Below are 17,737 nucleotides of genomic sequence, written 5' to 3'. Positions count from 1 at the left end.
AACTATGAAAACTTTAACAACAAGAGGAAGAGAAACTAAATAGAAAAGTGTGATTCTGATAATTGTTTCCGTTAGCCAGGTGTTAGAGTCGCTGTAACACTCTCCTTTACCTTTTTTGGCCTGGATCAGGGAGTGCTACTTCCTTCTCTTTTAGGGACACTTTTAGGGACACTTTGGTAGAGTGAATTGAAAAGGTGGTGCTTGAAGAAGGGATTTTGACGAAGGAAAAATCTATTTCTGGGCGAGAGACCTGTGCCGCCCAGTGAAATACTCCTAGAGCACTTATTTCTAAGGAATATAACTGCTATATATTACCAGAGAAAAAAAGCATAGGAATGCCAGGTTGAACCCAGCTCGCTCACCTATATAAGGTGTCGGTATAAAATACTGGGGCGTGATAATTCACAACCAGAGGTCTCGCACTATTTAGATATCTCCTCTTCAAAATCCCCGCCACAGCGAGGTGCCGTTCAACACTACTACCACTAACCCAACCCACGCCAGTGACGTCACTCCTTTATAGCACTTGTTGTTATTAAGTCCAACATGTTTTTTTCCCGTGTTTATCCTTGGATTTATCATTATTTTATAATCGATGGCCGATTCCCATGATACCCCATCGAAGTTAAGTACTTTATCCATGTATGTTAGCGAGATTGGGCAGTGTAACCTCTGTTTTTATTAATGGAGAAGTGTTTATATATGAACGGCGTTCCCGTTCTTACCGTTCATGGTTCGGCTCTGCCCTTTTTTCTCGTTAGTTCGTCAGTCATTAATATTTGTTCGAACTTTTAGGAGTTTTTTCCTTACATTTATATAGTACACCGTCTTTATGCTTTTATATAGCATTAATTTTATGTTATCCTATGATATCAGTGTTAGCGTTTCATCAAGGAGTAGGTTATGTTGGTATGCCTGCATTCGTGCATATTGGTGGATTGCGTCACCTTTGAGATTGTTTCGCTAGTTCTAGGAAGACGACCATCTCACTTATTATTATTAAACATTTTAGTTTTATTTCGTACGCTCCACCTAGTTTTATATTTGGTTCGAGTGGGACTCGCGTATTTTGTTGTTTTTACTGTTCGATCTACCGCTTCAGTAACTAGGTTGGTACCCCTGCTTTCCATCTGCTGATGGCGTCATGCTTCCTCCGTTACCACTCGCCCGAGTCCCTCTCTCGCCATATTATTTCTGCATGCCTAACCTTACTTACGTGATTTCGCTTTTAATTCATTAATTATTTTTATGTATTTGTGCATTGATATTATATTTATTGCTTTACTCCGTTATGATCATATTTTTGGGATTTTCATGTCATGTTGAGGGGATCTCCAGTTGGTAGCCCTGTCTACCACTGCGCACTGGTGATTCCCCGGTACCATACCCCCCCCCCCCCCACAGGTTGGGGAGGCTATTCCATCCCCCCTCCTCCAGTGTACACCCTTCCTCTCACTCGATGGTTGTTGGTTATGACATACGGGTCAAGTATGCTTGTTCCTCAGTCTTCCCTCAACGTTCCGACATATTGAGGACTGAGTGTACCCACGGGGTGTGACTTAGTCTCATTCATTCATACCGGGCTGTTTCGTCTCCTCCCCTCCCATCGCCCCTATTGGCCATCGGTCGGGGGAGGGGGAGGGCCGGGACCACCGGGGACTATCACACGTGATTAGTCGGTATGACTGCACCTTGGTGTAACTTTTGCTTTTAGCTATGGTTGTAAGAATGAGCACTTAAATTAGGAGTGTCCCCACCTACGGTACCTCCTGCTATTATCGTCCGCATAGGACTTATTAATATCATTATATTATATTCTACATGAATCATTACCTTCGTCCTGGTACCTCTGGTTGGGTAGTGGGGGTTCCATTGGCTCCCCCGCGCTCTCCCGTGGTACCCTCCCGTCATCAGACATCGGAGCCTCCGAGCTCTTAAATACAAGATCTGTTGACACTGACACAGTTTTGATTAATATCCTCCCTCCGGGAGCCCTATTCAATTACAGACATTAGTTTTAGATCATAACTGGAGTTTTCTATTTATGTATTTTAAGGATGTATCTTAGGTTACTTTAAGTTTACTTTAAGTTACTTTTAAGTTTACTTTAAGTTACTTTAAGTTTACTTTACCAACCCTGTTCCCTTTTTATTTTATACCTCCCTGGTAATGACGGGATGGTATATTCCTCGCTATGACAATATTATTTCATTGGTAATCTTATCTTATTACGGAATTGTTTCAACATTTCCCCGGTTACTATACCGGTTCGAAATTTTGTTCATAGCCTTTTGTCCCGATTTCATATCGGTCTATTTTAAGAATCCGGAACACCCGGATCTTTTTAGGTTATTAACCTATTATGGGATACTCACGTATCTGTATTTTATTCTATACTTCCCAAGTAGCGACGGGATAGTGTATTTCAAGCTATGACAATATTATTTCATTGATAACCTTAACTTATTACGGGATTGTTTTAACAATGTCAGTTTATTTATAAGTTATTCCCCGGTTACTAAACCGGTCCTAGAGTTGTTCATAGCCTTTTGTCCCGGTTTCATATCGGTCTACTTTAAGAACCCGGAACACCCGGATCCTTTTAGGTTACTAACCTATTATGGGACACTCACGTATCTTTCTTTTATTCTATACTTTCCAAGTAGCAACGGGATAGTATATTTCTCGCTATGACAATATTTTTTCATTGATAACCTTAACTTATTATGGAATTGTTTTAACAAAGTCAGTTAATTTATGATAAGTTTTTCCCCGGTTACTGTACCGGTCTGAACTTTGTTCATAGTCTTTTGTCCCGATTTCATATTGGTCTAATTCAAGAATTCGGAGCATCCGGATCTCTTTAGGTTACTGACCTGCTATGGGATACTTATGTATCTTTATGATATTCTATACTTTCCCAGTACCGACGGGATAGTATATTTCGCGCTATGACAATATTATTTCATTGATAATCTTCACCTTTTATGGAATTATTTTGACAATGTCAGTTAATTTATGAAAGTTTTCTCCCCGGTTATTATACCGGTCCGAAATTTTGTTCATAGCCTTTTGTCCCGGTTTCATACCGGTCTATTTTAAGAATTCGGAACACCCGGATCTTTTTGGGTTACTACCCTACTATGGGACACTGTAGGTGCCCCTGTCGTTACTATCTATAATTATAACTTCGGATATATTATTTTGGGATTTTCATTTTATTTCCTTTGTGATTGATCGATTTAAACATTTGTTCTCGATCTATTTATTTTACATTCCCAACGGAGTTACCTTGTTCATTAGTAACGATATACCCTCTTTCGGAGCTCGCAGTCTTCCATGACTTCTACCTTGGCGACTCTTTAGATCTGGGTTGGCGGGTTTGCCTGGAGTGTCAGGGCAAAGAGATCCTGTGTCTCTTCCTTTTAGGGTTTTCAAGGAAGCACGTGGCTGATGTCGGGCCACGTCCCGTTGTCCCTAAAGTTAAAGCTACCTGCCAGCCCTAGCAAAGACTCACAGGTCTTCCAAATCACCAAACCAGTTAAGACTTCTCTTGGGCCGAGAGTGAAGCCCGGCCTGAAACCTACGACCCCGGAGGCTCCCTTCGATCCGGCAGCCCTTTCAAGATTGATGCATGGCCTCTCGTGGCATGGTTAGTTTCAACCTGACCTTTCATTAGAAGAGGCCAGCGACCGATCCCAGGGATGAGGTAGAAATTTATTTCTATTTGAACACGATGTTGTGCTGATATTTATCCATATATATACATATATATATAATTTACGGACCTCTGTAGCTCACTGGCTCAAACCTCGTGTCACATACCGAGTCACCACGATTATAGGATGGAAGATTCCTGGTGCCTCTGTGAACTTGACAATTGAATGGAATTATTGCCCATTAGGGGGAAGTGAGTGCTAAACCAGATAGCCTCATACAGGGTCTCATTTGTTATGGGCTACCTCAACAGCACAATATATCATCCCGGATGCCTCTAGGCTCCCGGAATTCGTCGAAAGCAATCCGTGGAAGGGGGCCTTGCGCTCTCCCTTCAAAGATGGTATGTTAACCATCGAATGGTTTGGCACCCGGACTGTAGAAGATTTTGAATTCTACCCGCCGGGTCTACAGTTCCCTCTCTCTAGTTTCGCATGCCTTACCGAGGAGACACTCGTAAGGTTTGACAAGGTCCCCAAAGAAACCAAAATGTACCCAAAGGGGCAGGCTCAGTCCACCTGGGTCCGGCCCTTAAACGAGTGGGAGTGTGTTAACACTACGTTAACACCTCACAAGAGCCCGTACACGATGTTTCTAGTGGAGGAGTAAACCCCTACTCCGTGTGTCACTAAGATATCGGACCTTGCTCGGCAGGCAATAAACGAGGACAAGCCGTTACCGCAGCTGAAGGAAACGCATCCGACCTCCCTCCTGTCCCTGGGGGATCACGATTGCTGGGCTAACGCCCCGGCGACCTTCACATTGGGTAAATTAAGCGCTGACTGTGCTCCCATTCAGTTCAGTGAGTGGCTACCCAGGCTTCCGGAATCTCTGATATGCCTCGAGCTCGAAGCCTGTATGCGCCTGAGTGGACCTATCAACTCGGCTACAATGGCAGAAAAGACCTCTTTAATGTATGAAGAAGAACCACCTTTTAAGGTCTTGACAAAGTCATTACTTCAAACCTTACTGTCGATTCCTACGACTTCTTTGCGGCCAGACGTCGTTGCTGTAGGCATGTCTTGTCTGAGGCCACTATCAGACATGAGCCTAACAAGCTCATTAAAGCCCCAGTCTGGAGCTGCTAGGGTCAATCAGAGCCTCAAGGTTCGATGGGCTTAGTCCCCAAGCACAAGTTCGAACCGGCCAGCAACCAATCTCGAGGTAGAAAGAGTCTGAGATCTTTCCATTCCTTCCAAACCGGCAGTCCCAACAGGTGGTTCAAACCATCCCGGTGGCACAAGGGAGTCAACCTTTCACTTCGAAGGGTCAACCCCAACAGCAATACGTGCTGGTTCCTCAGTCCCAAGTAGCAACTACCTCCTATGCTACTTCCCCAGCCCTTAGGCCCACCTTTGAAACTCAGGGTGCTTTCCAGGGTTACCAGCGCCCCAGAGGCGCTAGCTCGAGAGGAACTTTTCGCAACAGCTACTCTCGAGGCCGGGGAGGTAAATCCGCAGCAAATCATTGGGGGTTCTCAGGTAGGGGTAGGACTTTACATCTTCCGGAACCGTTGAACGTTCAACATTTGGGCTTTCAGTATAATTTCCAAAGGTCTGGGGTGGAGTTGGATAGAATGGCCCCCTCCACCAACCAGTTTTCATCAACATCCAACGGAAGAGCTAGTCTTATATGAAAACGATTTATTGCAAAAGGAAGCAATAAAGAAAGTAAATCGTTTGTAATTTGAACCATGAACGGTAAGAACGGGAACGCCGTTCATATATAAACACTTCTCCATTAATAAAAACAGAGGTTACACTGCCCAATCTCGCTAACATACATGGATAAAGTACTTAACTTCGATGGGGTATCATGGGAATCGGCCATCGATTATAAAATAATGATAAATCCAAGGATAAACACGGGAAAAAAACATGTTGGACTTAATAACAACAAGTGCTATAAAGGAGTGACGTCACTGGCGTGGGTTGGGTTAGTGGTAGTAGTGTTGAACGGCACCTCGCTGTGGCGGGGATTTTGAAGAGGAGATATCTAAATAGTGCGAGACCTCTGGTTGTGAATTATCACGCCCCAGTATTTTATACCGACACCTTATATAGGTGAGCGAGCTGGGTTCAACCTGGCATTCCTATGCTTTTTTTCTCTGGTAATATATAGCAGTTATATTCCTTAGAAATAAGTGCTCTAGGAGTATTTCACTGCGCGGCACAGGTCGGAGCCCAGAAATATAATTTTAGCCGGTGGCCACGAGTGGGTTTCTTAGGGGCCATGCTTCCTTTCCACCACGATTAAAAAGGAAAGGATGCATGGTACCGCTTTGGTCTCTAATCTATCATGAAGTACTTCAGTTCTCTATTGAAATAGGAGATGTCTCTGCTTGGTACCAGTCTTGTACTCAAGGTCACTGTGGACTATGCCAAGCTGTTCAGTGACTGGTCCCCGCTTTCAGTTTCTGAGCACTTCGTGGTTATATGTACCCAAATCCATATGGATTTGACAGTTCATATTCTAGGGAAAACAAACTGAGAAAGGGATGACAAGTACATAATCTCTAGCCTTCAGGTACCTTCGAATGATTGATGGTCAGTCACAATAGCAAATTGTGGGCACAGACATTCTTGTGCTAAGGGTCTGGTAGTTGCTGGATTTTTCATCGATCTCTCGGGAGGTGGGGGATGTTGAGACATCGATCCCAGGGGGTGCTACATATTGGTACTTATCCACTTTGCACTATCCCTCAAAGGCTTTGATCTTTTGAGGGAGACTACACCCAAGCTTTCACAGGGAGCTACTGTTCCTTGTGGCTTAGTGAGAGTTTGCTTTTCATTAAAAGGATGCACTGAAAATGGAAATATCTGAACAGAAAACATTGTGATAAGTAATCAGTAATTACCTTGTTTATCTAAATAAAATCATCATCCAGGTGCCATATCCCCCATGGACGTCAGCAATCATGGCTCGCCATTCCTCTCTATTTCCAGCTCTTCAGCAATTGAGCTGCAGATATTCTTCTTTCAGTCATTCTCACCAATCTGTCCTCTCTATTTCTGGCGCTCTGTAACAATTGAGCTGCAGATATTCTTTCTTCAGTCATTCTCACCAATCCATCCATATATTTTTCTCTCGGCCTCCTTCCATTGATTTTACGAGTCAGAGAGATGTTCTAATCCTTGTCTTCTCATTACGAGACCCATAAACTGCATTTGCCTACCTCTCACTGAAGTTAAAAGCTCTCTCGCAACTTCCACCCTCTCCAGTAAATTTTCATAAGTCTTCCTCAGTCCATGATATTTTTAGCATTTTTCTCAAAAACCTCATTTCTGCAGCCTGTAACCTTGTCTGCTCTCCTCAAAGGTACAAATTTCACAGGCATATAGCAGTACAGACCAAACAAAGCATTTCACAAAACTCCTTAGATTTACAGATATTTGATTTAATCATTCATATCTAAACAAATCCCAATTAAGGTCTAGATTGTAAATTTTTCTTCTATAAGCCCTTACAAGGGTATAATATCAAGCAAATTCCCCATTTATTTTTATTTATGTAATTGTTTCTTTTGTTTATATCTAGAATTTATTAAAAGATAATTAACTTTTTGAGAAGAAATTGCTAGTTTTATCGATCGCTTTAAAAGAGAATTTTCTCAGATTTGTTTCAGGAAGTTGTGAGCTCATTGGTCAATTAGGAGGCTTGCCAGTTTTGGGTTTGCATAGATACCTGAACTAATGTCTCAGATTTTTAGATGTAGGAGAACAGTGAATTTTGTGTTCTCAGGAGTTTATTCTTTTGTAGGAAGGAACCTTGTTTCCAAATCTTTGTATGATTCCAATGGTGCTGGAAATGCTTGACCCCTACTTCCATAAATCTTTGTATGGACTTCACCAATGTAGAAGTCCCTTTTTTACTGAGACAAGTAAAAGGCAACCTTCTCCTGACCTGGCAACATCTACTCGATTCATTTACTGTTGTTCATGGAGAGGGGCTTGTTGATCTTGGCATTTTTAAACAAGCAACCTTCTGAGGACACTGGTAGACACTGAACAGAGGTTACTATCTTCTGCCTTAGAGCTCAAATGTAAAGTGCATCAAGGCTTTTCATTTTTGGCTAGAAAGAGGAGGGCTGGGGTCAGGATTTGAGTCCAGAGCTTCCTATCTTCAAAGACATTTGACCAGAAAAGAAGCCGATATGTCTGGGGCTATCTGGAGAGGTGACTAATTCGTTAGAAAAGCAGTCTTTAGTTTTCCACAGATTAGTATTGTCTTATGGATGAAGACTTCTTGCAGCTCATTAAATAAGTCAAGGTGTGGGCTTAGAGATCCTTCTCATAAATACTGGAGAGAAAATCCAAGCATGAAGATTATAGATCAGAAAGGAGGAAGCAAAGATAATTCGACTTCCTACTTTCTGATACAACTCTACAGACCGAAGCGTGTATAATCTTTGTCTCAGATGCTGAAGCGGTGGATACAAGGGGTTGTTTGGCTAACGTGGAGCTATTAGCACATCTGTCCCTGAAAAATTCTGAAGGATATTCTAAGCCTCTGAAATCAAACTCGACAGAGGTGTGTGATATTTGGATCACCATCTGTCCCAACCTAAATTCACAGTACCTCTTGCCACTGCTTGAAAGTTCATATTTCGGACTATGTATAGTGGAAGCTTTTGGAGATGTGGAGCTAATTTTAGAATCTTCTGAAAAGAAATCTGGTCCAAGGTCCATGCCGTATCCAGATCGAGTGGCGAGAGGAACATATTTCTCTCTTGAAGGAACTTCATAATACGATAAGTCACTGCATTGAAAATTCTCGGGCAGGATCCCCCCCTTCTAACACAGCAGACAGCTTCCTGGATGAATATGGAAGTCCCTTCTTGGACCGAGTCTCTTCAACTTTAGGAAGACCACCATCAGTTCCAACATATTTATGTTAAATGCTGCAAACTGAGGGGACCATTTCCTGAACACAAAGGTCTTCTCTGAATTACCTCCTCAAAATGACTGGGATGCATCTGAATGAAGGACCATGGAACTCGGGGGACTAATGAGGCAGACTTGGAAAGTTTCTTTACAATGACTGAGCAACTGAGCCTGAAGTCTCAAAACACCTTCCATACTGCTCTTTGCCACATCCAATTGAGATATTTAAACCTGGTCTTTAACACTGTGTCAACTATTGGGCAAACTTAAGAAGGCCCAAAATCTTGTATAGTTACTGCATGATGGAGAAGAAAGAATCCGACCTTGCTTAGAAGTCTTATCTGAGATGCTCTTGTTAAGCATGGAGTGGTTTCCACAATATTTCATTGAAGACCTTAGCCTCTGAAATATCCTATTTTGAATTAGTCTAGATTTTGCAAAGTTGATCAGGAAACCTAAATCTTTAAGAACCTGAAAAACATGATTAGTGTATTTTATGCATAATTGTTTTGTCTTTGCCCAAATCAGCCTGTCATCTAAATAACCAATGACCAGAATTCCCTGCAACCAGAGCTTAACTACTAACTTTGGTAGCTTTGTAAACATTTTTAAGGCAATATTAAGGCCAAACGCCATTTCTTTGAGCTTGTCTACCTCCACCCTGTGCTAAAATCTTAGTTAAGTTTGGAAGTGGGGAGCAATAGGGACGTGCCAATAAGCATCTTTTAGAGCTATAGTACAGGTCCAAGCTCCTTATTGTAGTAATTGGCAGACATGCAGAATAGTTGTCATTGTTAATGCTACCTGATGTGTGTGTGGAGATGAGACAGGCTGAGAAGCACTCTTCTCTGTGGGGAGTCTTTTTTTCGGTATACTGAATAGTCTGCCTGAAATTATTATTATTATTATTGTTATTATTATTATTATTACTAGCTAAGCTACAACCCTAGTTGGAAAAGCAAGATGCCATAAGCCCAAGGGCTCCAACAGAGAAAAATAGCCCAGTGAGGAAAGGAAATAGGGAAATAAGTAAACGATATAAGAATAATGAAAATTTAAATAAGATATTTTAAAAACATTAACAACATTAAAACAGATATTTGATTTATAAACTATAAAAGGATTTATGCAAGCCTGTTCAACATAAGAACATTTGCTGCGAGTTTGAACTTTTGAAGTTCTACTGATTCAACTACCCGATTTAGAAAAATGAACTTTTCTATGACTCCTTTGTTTTTCAGAATCTTGCTTACAAAGGAGTAGAGTTCCATGATTCTGGTCTGATGAAAGCTGTGTCATGGAGGAGGTATTGGCATTCATGACCAACCGATACCTATCGACTATGCTCTGCGCCCACCCAGAAAAATTCTAATGTTCCTGAAAACAATAGAGATAATTTCTAATCCAAAGCCCCTCATTGATGAGATCCTGTCTCTACAAAACTGACCAGCCCCTGCTTGACTAACGTTATGAAAAGGGAAAAGTCATAGGCTATGCCAGCTAAAATATGAAAATGATTCTAAGTTTATTAATCCATTTAGAAAGGGTTATAAGATTTTTACACTGGGAAGGGAATACAAATAATGCCCAACCGTATTTTAAAGAAGCCGTCATAATTACTAACAATGCCGACCAAATCGGTATGAAACCCAAACATTTAAATAACAAACACACAGTTACTCAACTGCTGGCACATTTAATCTGAAATTTTACTCATATCACAATGTAATGAGAAGAAGAAAAACCTGATTACTGTTACTTAACTATTTCAGGCTTTTTATTACTCTTGAGCAATAAAGGGATTTTGACGAAGGAAAAATCTATTTCTGGGCGAGAGACCTGTGCCGCCCAGTGAAATGCTCCTTAAGCACCATTTCAAAGGAATATAACTGCTAATATTACCAGAGAAAAAATGTAAAGGAATGCTAGGTTGAACTAGCTCGCTCACCTAATGGTGTCGGTATAGACTGGGGCGAAATACCAGAGGTCTCGTACCATTTAGACTTCTCCTCTTCGAAATCCCCCAATAGTGAGGTGCCGTTCAACCTCCCCTGCCTCGCAGACCAGTACTACTAACTCAACCCACGCTTGCCCATCACTCCTTTCAAGCACCTGTTTGATATAAGTCCAAGTTTTTTATTTCGTGTGTTTCATTGGATTTATCATCAACTTTCTCTCGATGGCCGATTCCCAAGATACCCCATCGAAGTTAAGTACCTTATCCATGAGTTTTTAACGAGATTGGGCAGTGTCATCTTTGTTTTTATTATTGAGAAGTGTTTATATATGAGCGGCGTCCCCGTTCTTTCTTCGCCTCTGCCCTTTGTCTCGTTAGTTCGTCCGTCTTTTATATTCGTTCGATCCTTTAGGAGTTTTTTCCTTATATTCATTTAGTACATAGCAATATTCATTTAGTACACCGACTTTATGCTTTCATATAGCATTTATTTTATGTTATCCTATGTTATCGGTGTTAGCGTTTCATCAGGAGTAGGTTATGTTGGTATGCCTGCATTCGTGCATGTTGGTGGTTAGCGTCACCATTGAGATTGTTTCGCTAGTTCTAGGAGCTTTAATTTCGACCATCTCACTTATTATTAGTAAAACCTTTTGTTTTATTACGCTCCACCTAGTTTTACGTTTGGTTCGAGTGGGACTCTCGCGTATTTTGTTGTTTTTACTGTTCGATCTACCGCTTCAGTAACTAGGTTGGTACCCCTGCTTTCCATCTCCTGATGGCGTCATGCTCCTCCCTTTTTACTCGCCCGAGTCCCTCTCTCGCCATATTTTTTCTGCATGCCTAACCTTACTTACGTGATTTCGCTTTTAATTCATTAATTATTTTTATGTATTTGCGCGCCCAGAATCTTCACGAAACTGGCGGAATCGGTCATTCAGGAACTCCGATCCCACGGAATCCAAGTCGTCGCATACCTGGACGATTGGCTAATCTGGTCAGACAACGTCGAGGATTGTCTCAAGGCAACAAACAAGGTGATCCAATATCTTCAGTTTCTGGGATTCCAGATAAACTTCGGAAAGTCTCGTCTGACACCAAAGACCAAATTTCAGTGGCTGGGATTACGGTGGGACCTACGTTCTCACACTCTATGTCTCCCCAGGTCCAAGAGGATAGAGATTGCAAAAAATACCAAACGCTTTCTCGGGGAAAAGGTAACTTCCAGAAGGAACCAGGAGAGGATTCTAGGGTCCCTACAATTCGCTTCAGTGACAGACCTCCTTCTGAAAGCGAAACTGAAAGACATCAACCGAGTTTGGCGCTCCAGAGCGAACACCAAACGTCGGGACAAGAAGACACGCCTTCCTCCCATTCTTCGGAAGAGGCTTCTCCCATGGACAACCGCCAAGAGCCTATCAAAATCGGTTCCGTTGCAGTACCCCCCTACAAGGATAGTCATCCACACGGATGCCTCCCTATCAGGTTGGGGAGGCTACTCCCAACACAGGAAAGTTCAGGGCCTTTGGTCCACAATGTTCCAGCAATTTCACATAAACGTCCTGGAGGCCATGGCTGTCTTACTAACCTTGAAACGTCTTTCCCCGGCCAAGAAACAACATCTGCGGATAGTCCTCGACAACGAAGTCATAGTCCGTTGTCTAAACAGAGGGGGCTCCAAGTCAGGTCCCATCAATCACGTGATGGTGGCAATCTTCTCCCTGGCGGCCTCAAACCAATGGCACCTATCCGCCGTTCATCTGGCTGGAGTTCGGAACGTTGTGGCAGACGCACTCTCCAGGACGGTACCGTTGGAGTCAGAATGGTCACTAGATCGCAAATCCTTTCAATGGATCCTCTTCCAAGTGCCGGATCTCCAGGTAGACCTCTTCGCGACGGAATCCAACCACAAGCTGAAATGTTATGTGGCCCCCAACCTGGACCCTCGGGCTTACGCCACGGATGCCATGTCTCTCGACTGGAACGCCTGGGAAAGGATTTACCTTTTCCCACCGGTGAACCTACTGATGAAAGTGCTGGACAAACTTCAAACCTTCAAAGGTCAAGTAGCCCTGGTGGCCCCCAATTGGCCCAAGAGCAATTGGTTTCCTCTTTTACTGGAGCTGAATCTCCACCCTCACCAGATTCCCAACCCGACTTTGACCCAGATAGTACAAACGTGCACTGTGTTCGCTTCCTCAAACATTCAGACCACCCTAACTTTATGGACTTCATGAAGTTTGCGGCACACAAAGGGGCTAACATAGACCCCCAGAATACTTTATTTTTAGAATCTGACAAGAGAGACTCCACTCTTCGTCAATATGACTCAGCGGTCAAAAAACTAGCTAAGTTTTTGAAAGATTCTAGTACTGACTTTATGACACTAAACCTAACGGTAACCTTTTTCAGAACCTTGTTTGAGTCGGGCTTAGCAGCCAACACTATTACTACCATCAAGTCTGCCTTGAAGAAGATTTTTCTAATCGGCTTTAATATAGATCTAACAGATTCATTGCTAGCTTCGATCCCAAGAGCCTGTGCCAGACTGAGACCATCTTCTCGTCCTAGCCCGATTTCCCGGTTTCTCAATGATGTTCTTAAACTAGCGTCAGAAACCGTCAACGATTCATGTGAGTATATCCCTCTACTCAGGAAAACTCTCTTTCTCGTGAGTTTGGCATCTGGCGCCAGGATTTCGGAATTAGCTGCCTTATCAAGGGATCCAGGCCACATAGAGTTCCTTCCGTCAGGAGAGGTCCTCCTCTCCCCAGACAAGGTCTTCTTGGCCAAAAATGAAGACCCTCAGAATAGATGGTCCTCCTGGAAAATCATCCCTCTCCTTCAGGATCCTTCCCTATGACCAGTTACCACTCTAAAGTCCTTTCTATCAAGGACTTCCTATAGGTGCTTAAGGAGCATTTCACTGCGCGGCACAGGGATTGAGCCCAGAAATAGTGGTGTTCACTCCTGGATAACGAGTTCAGAAATAGTGTTTGGGGGCAAATCGATGCTCTTGTAGCATTGCCTCCAACTAGGATGATGGTTCAATTCTATGAAGAGATGATGATGTAATGACATCCTTCTTAGCAAATGAATTTCAGAAACTGAGGTGCCGTGTCCACTACAAGTTAACCTGAACTCAAGGGTCTCTCTTATACACACAGATTCCATGCTTTGCATGTTGATACACTGGCCCTAGAGTAGGGGAGATGATATTTCTTTGTTATTTATATCGAATTGGATTCCCTGTTCTAGCCTTTCACAGTAGAGTCCTTTGAGACCAGCACATTACAGTAATGCCAATAAATTTTGCACTATGTTAATTTTATAAATGACTTACAGTATCTCTTTCCTTCACTGGCATTTCACCTCCATCTGTGTGTGAGAGTCGGTGATATGAACGTAAGGGAAGGTTTATAGAAATTAATGGAATTTTGATAATGAAATTTGTTATTTTTTAACTCGCCTAATGTTCATGTACTGTATATTTCTACTCTCCTTCCCACAGACATGAAATGTCAAGAGGATAGGAAATGGCTCCTATTTAAGGACAAATAACACGGTCCCTGGCACTTTGCTTTTTGGCTTTAACTGCTAGTGTCTTATTACTTTACTAGAGGCATATGTACTATATATTGATAGGTAAGAAAATGGGAAATTCTTTCAATTTTATTGGTAAATGTGAATAAACCAAACTTCTTGAAGAGAGGCAATATGCACATCAGGTGAGTATAGAAATAGAAAATGTCATTAAAATTCTGTTTATTCTTGAAAACGTTGTAATTGCTTCTGACGTTGGTTGCGACTTAAAAAAAAAAGTTATAGTACTGGTAATTGGTATTGAATCCTGCTTACTACCACATTTTTTCCAGCAGTAGCAAAGGGTTTCACATACATCAGGTAATTTTTTTTTCTTTTTTTTTTTTCTTTTTAAGGTTTGAAAATTAGATTTTGTGAGATCAGACTTAATCATAGGTTGTGTTTTTTTTTTTATTTTACCCCTTTTTTTTGGTTAGGTCTCTCATATAGAAGGTTATCCATGGCTTGTTGGGTATGTGGCAACAATGTTATAGCTGTTAGACTTATTATTGACCTTACACCCAATAGAGGGAAATTTGACTGCATTGTGTGCTTTCTCGGCTAGTTTATAGACAGTAATAGCTAATCTTATATTAATAGCAGTGGTTACTGTATGTTATCTTGTGGGGTATGTAGGATTTGGATTCAGTCTCCAATTTAGACAAGTTAGTTCAAATAATTGTATGATGAATGTCTAAGTCAGAACAGCATTATATTACTTCACGTTTAAAAACATTTAGGTTGACAGTTATATCAAAACAAATAGAATTTGTTAAATTTTCATTGATGTTCAGGTTGACAGTTATATCAAAACAAATAGAATTTGTTAAATTTTCATTGATGTTCCTGTTAAATTAGGTAAAAATTATAATTTTTCTAAATTAGTTGTTAGCTTAAGTTATCATTTTTTATACTGTATTTTATTTCTTCCAAGGTAAAATTGTTGTAAAAAACACTGATCATACTCAGTGCTGCTTTCCTCGACGGCCAATCGTCTCCAGCCAATGTCGCCAATTCTCAACGGATATTCCCAAAGAGCCTCTTAATTTTGTGGCGTCATCAGTTGGATTTATGACTGCAATTGCGGCTTCACTTATGATTATTTATGTTGTTGGTAAAGTGAGTGGGAAATTATAAAGTTATTTTTACTGTAATGTAACATCAAAAACATTTTTTACATCAAAAACATTTTTTATATGGTAAGAGATTTGTAATTTTATAAAAGGGAAAATTAAATGGTATTTTATAATGAAACAGAATATGTACCCAGAGTACTCTTTAGTTGTCTTATACTGTAATAATTTTGCATGAAATGGACTAAGTCACATATCTATTTGTCTCTTGAATAGGTGTGACTACATTTGTTAATTTATACATTAAGAATAACTATCATATAGGAGGGATGGTTGTTTGAATTGATGCTTTTGTTATTTAGTTGTGTCTGTATATTTCTAGAATGTATGAAAATGTTTGCTAAATATATATTAAATTTTCAGAAGGTGAATCTGTTAATGATATTGCTTCTTAACATAAATTCTTGATAATGAAGAGTTATGAGTAGGCCTTAAAAGCTATGAATTTTCTTAACTGAGGTTGCTTGTAATCATGGTGCCGTCCCATTTATTGTGAGTTACGGAAAGTTTAAATGTTTTCCTGCTGTTGTGCTATTTGTTTCATCTAAATATATCCTTACAAAGTTAATGGTAAATTCTGTTAGCTATTTTACTACTTATATTTGAAATAGGTAATTTTGTCTTCTAAGAAGAAATGATAATGTTTTTTCTGGGTCGACCTGTGTCGCCGGGGGAAAAGAGTCCTTCTTATATATCTTTTCTGATAAATTTAATTGTATCAAGTTTATGAAGGCTTGTTATTTGTAGTTGAAATGTAAAATTGTGTTTGATCAACACAATTCTTCAACTCCTTGGTACAGTATTGTTTCAGCGCTAGTCTTCTTTGTTTTGTTGTTATGTGTGCAATCTTTGATCATGTTTGCTTCTTCTTAGACGTCCTTTCAACCTTTCAAAACATTCAATCTTAGGTTGGAAAAAGCTACCCATCTGCTATGTAGAGCTATATGATTTATTATGACTCAAATGTCGTGTCAGAACATTTTGATTAAATAGACTCTGTTTTCTCGAGTCAGAAATTTGTCATCATGTAGATTAAAACTTATTTTTTAGATTCCAGCATGTGTGAATGCATTAAAGTGATGGCCTATCTGTTTTTATGAAACATTAAATTTGTTTTCATAGTATTTGTGAAGCATTATATGCACTGTTCAACATGATTGGGAGCATCCTATTGTTTATGGCTAAATAAGGAGTTAAACATGATCAAGATATTCAGTGTTTTTGTTAGGTTGGTTATTTTATGTTAAGTCTGTTAATGTTATCTTATCCTGAAAGCTAATTATTTGCTCAATATTTTCCTTTTAGTATAGATTATGATTATTCACTTTAGCCATAAGAAACTTATGACAATACGATGGAACTTTTGGTTTTTGTTCCCAACAAATGAGATGTGAGCTTGTAAGAAATCCCCTGACTTTTAGGATCTATGTTATCTTGTTTGGTTTCTGGACGATGGCATTACAATTTTTGACTTAATATTGAAAGTTAATATTATTTCTGAGTAACTTTGAATAAATAATTTTTGTTGTTTCATTGTTTGCGTCATGAAGTTTACATTCTCTTTCCTTCAGATGTTGCAGAGAAATTAGTTTTTCATATTGTATATAATAGAGAAAGGTTGGATAGAATTTGAATAATTTTGATAATTTGTAATGTGCAAATTAATTTTTAGTTGAGAGTGAATTACTATACTTTCAGCATTTAGAGAATACTACAAATTACATTTGGCAGCTCAGCCATCTGAAGATAGTGCAAATTAATTGGTGTCTGGAACAGGCACTAAATATTTCTTAATTTCCAGGATGTCAACTTCTAACAAGCAATTCCCTATTTGCTACTAATTGCTCCATCGACCGTAAGTGCACAATGCTGTACATGCACTAATAACGCCTTGTCTCGCTTCATCTTCATTAGTTATAACTTCTAGTCACAGTAGTTTAACCCTTTTACCCCCAAAGGGCGTACTGGTATGTTTCACAAAAGCCATCCCTTTACCCCCATGGATGTACCGGTACGTCCTTGCAAAAAAATGCTATAAAATTTTTTTTTTTTTCATATTTTTGATAATTTTTTGAGAAAATTCAGGCATTTTCCAAGAGAATGAGACCAACCTGACCTCTCTATGACAAAAATTAAGGCTATTAGAGCATTTAAAAAAAAATATACTGCAAAATGTGCTGGGAAAAAAATAACCCCCTGGGGGTTAAGGGTTGGAAATTTCCAAATAGCCTGGGGGTAAAAGGGTTAAATAATCAACCATATTCTGTTTAAGGAAATTTCTATTGTTATTGGTTAAAATTCATACTTTGAGTTGCAATGCAACTTGGCTTGCAGATTTGCATTAGGTAGCAGTAGTCGTAGTAGCATCTTCAATTAGTGAAGAAACTGGTAATTTTGTCTGTAACAGTATTGATAGTTAGTAGTTACTTCACCACAGGAGTAAAAGGATAAATGAATTACTGAAA

At 40.2% G+C, this 17,737-nt stretch overlaps 1 protein-coding gene across 3 annotated transcripts in view; it reads left to right on the top strand.

The window, feature by feature from the left end:
* The window catches only part of LOC137656689 (A-kinase anchor protein 7-like), a 78,323-nt gene extending 62,854 nt beyond the window's left edge, over positions 1-15,469 (top strand). For 2 of the 3 annotated variants that reach the window (XM_068390887.1, XM_068390886.1), the window contains exon 7: positions 15,074-15,469. In XM_068390887.1, the coding sequence (XP_068246988.1) occupies positions 15,074-15,276 (203 nt within the window). In that variant the 3' untranslated portion in view covers positions 15,277-15,469. The remainder of the gene's footprint in view (positions 1-15,073) is intronic. The other variant, XR_011047004.1, reaches the window with a different exon arrangement.
* The last annotated feature ends 2,268 nt before the right edge of the window (positions 15,470-17,737 follow it).

Source organism: Palaemon carinicauda, chromosome 17 (assembly GCF_036898095.1).
Source record: "Palaemon carinicauda isolate YSFRI2023 chromosome 17, ASM3689809v2, whole genome shotgun sequence".
Lineage (NCBI taxonomy): Eukaryota > Metazoa > Arthropoda > Malacostraca > Decapoda > Palaemonidae > Palaemon > Palaemon carinicauda.
Note: the sequence above shows the minus strand (reverse complement) of the source record. Positions and strands in the feature narration are given on the sequence as shown.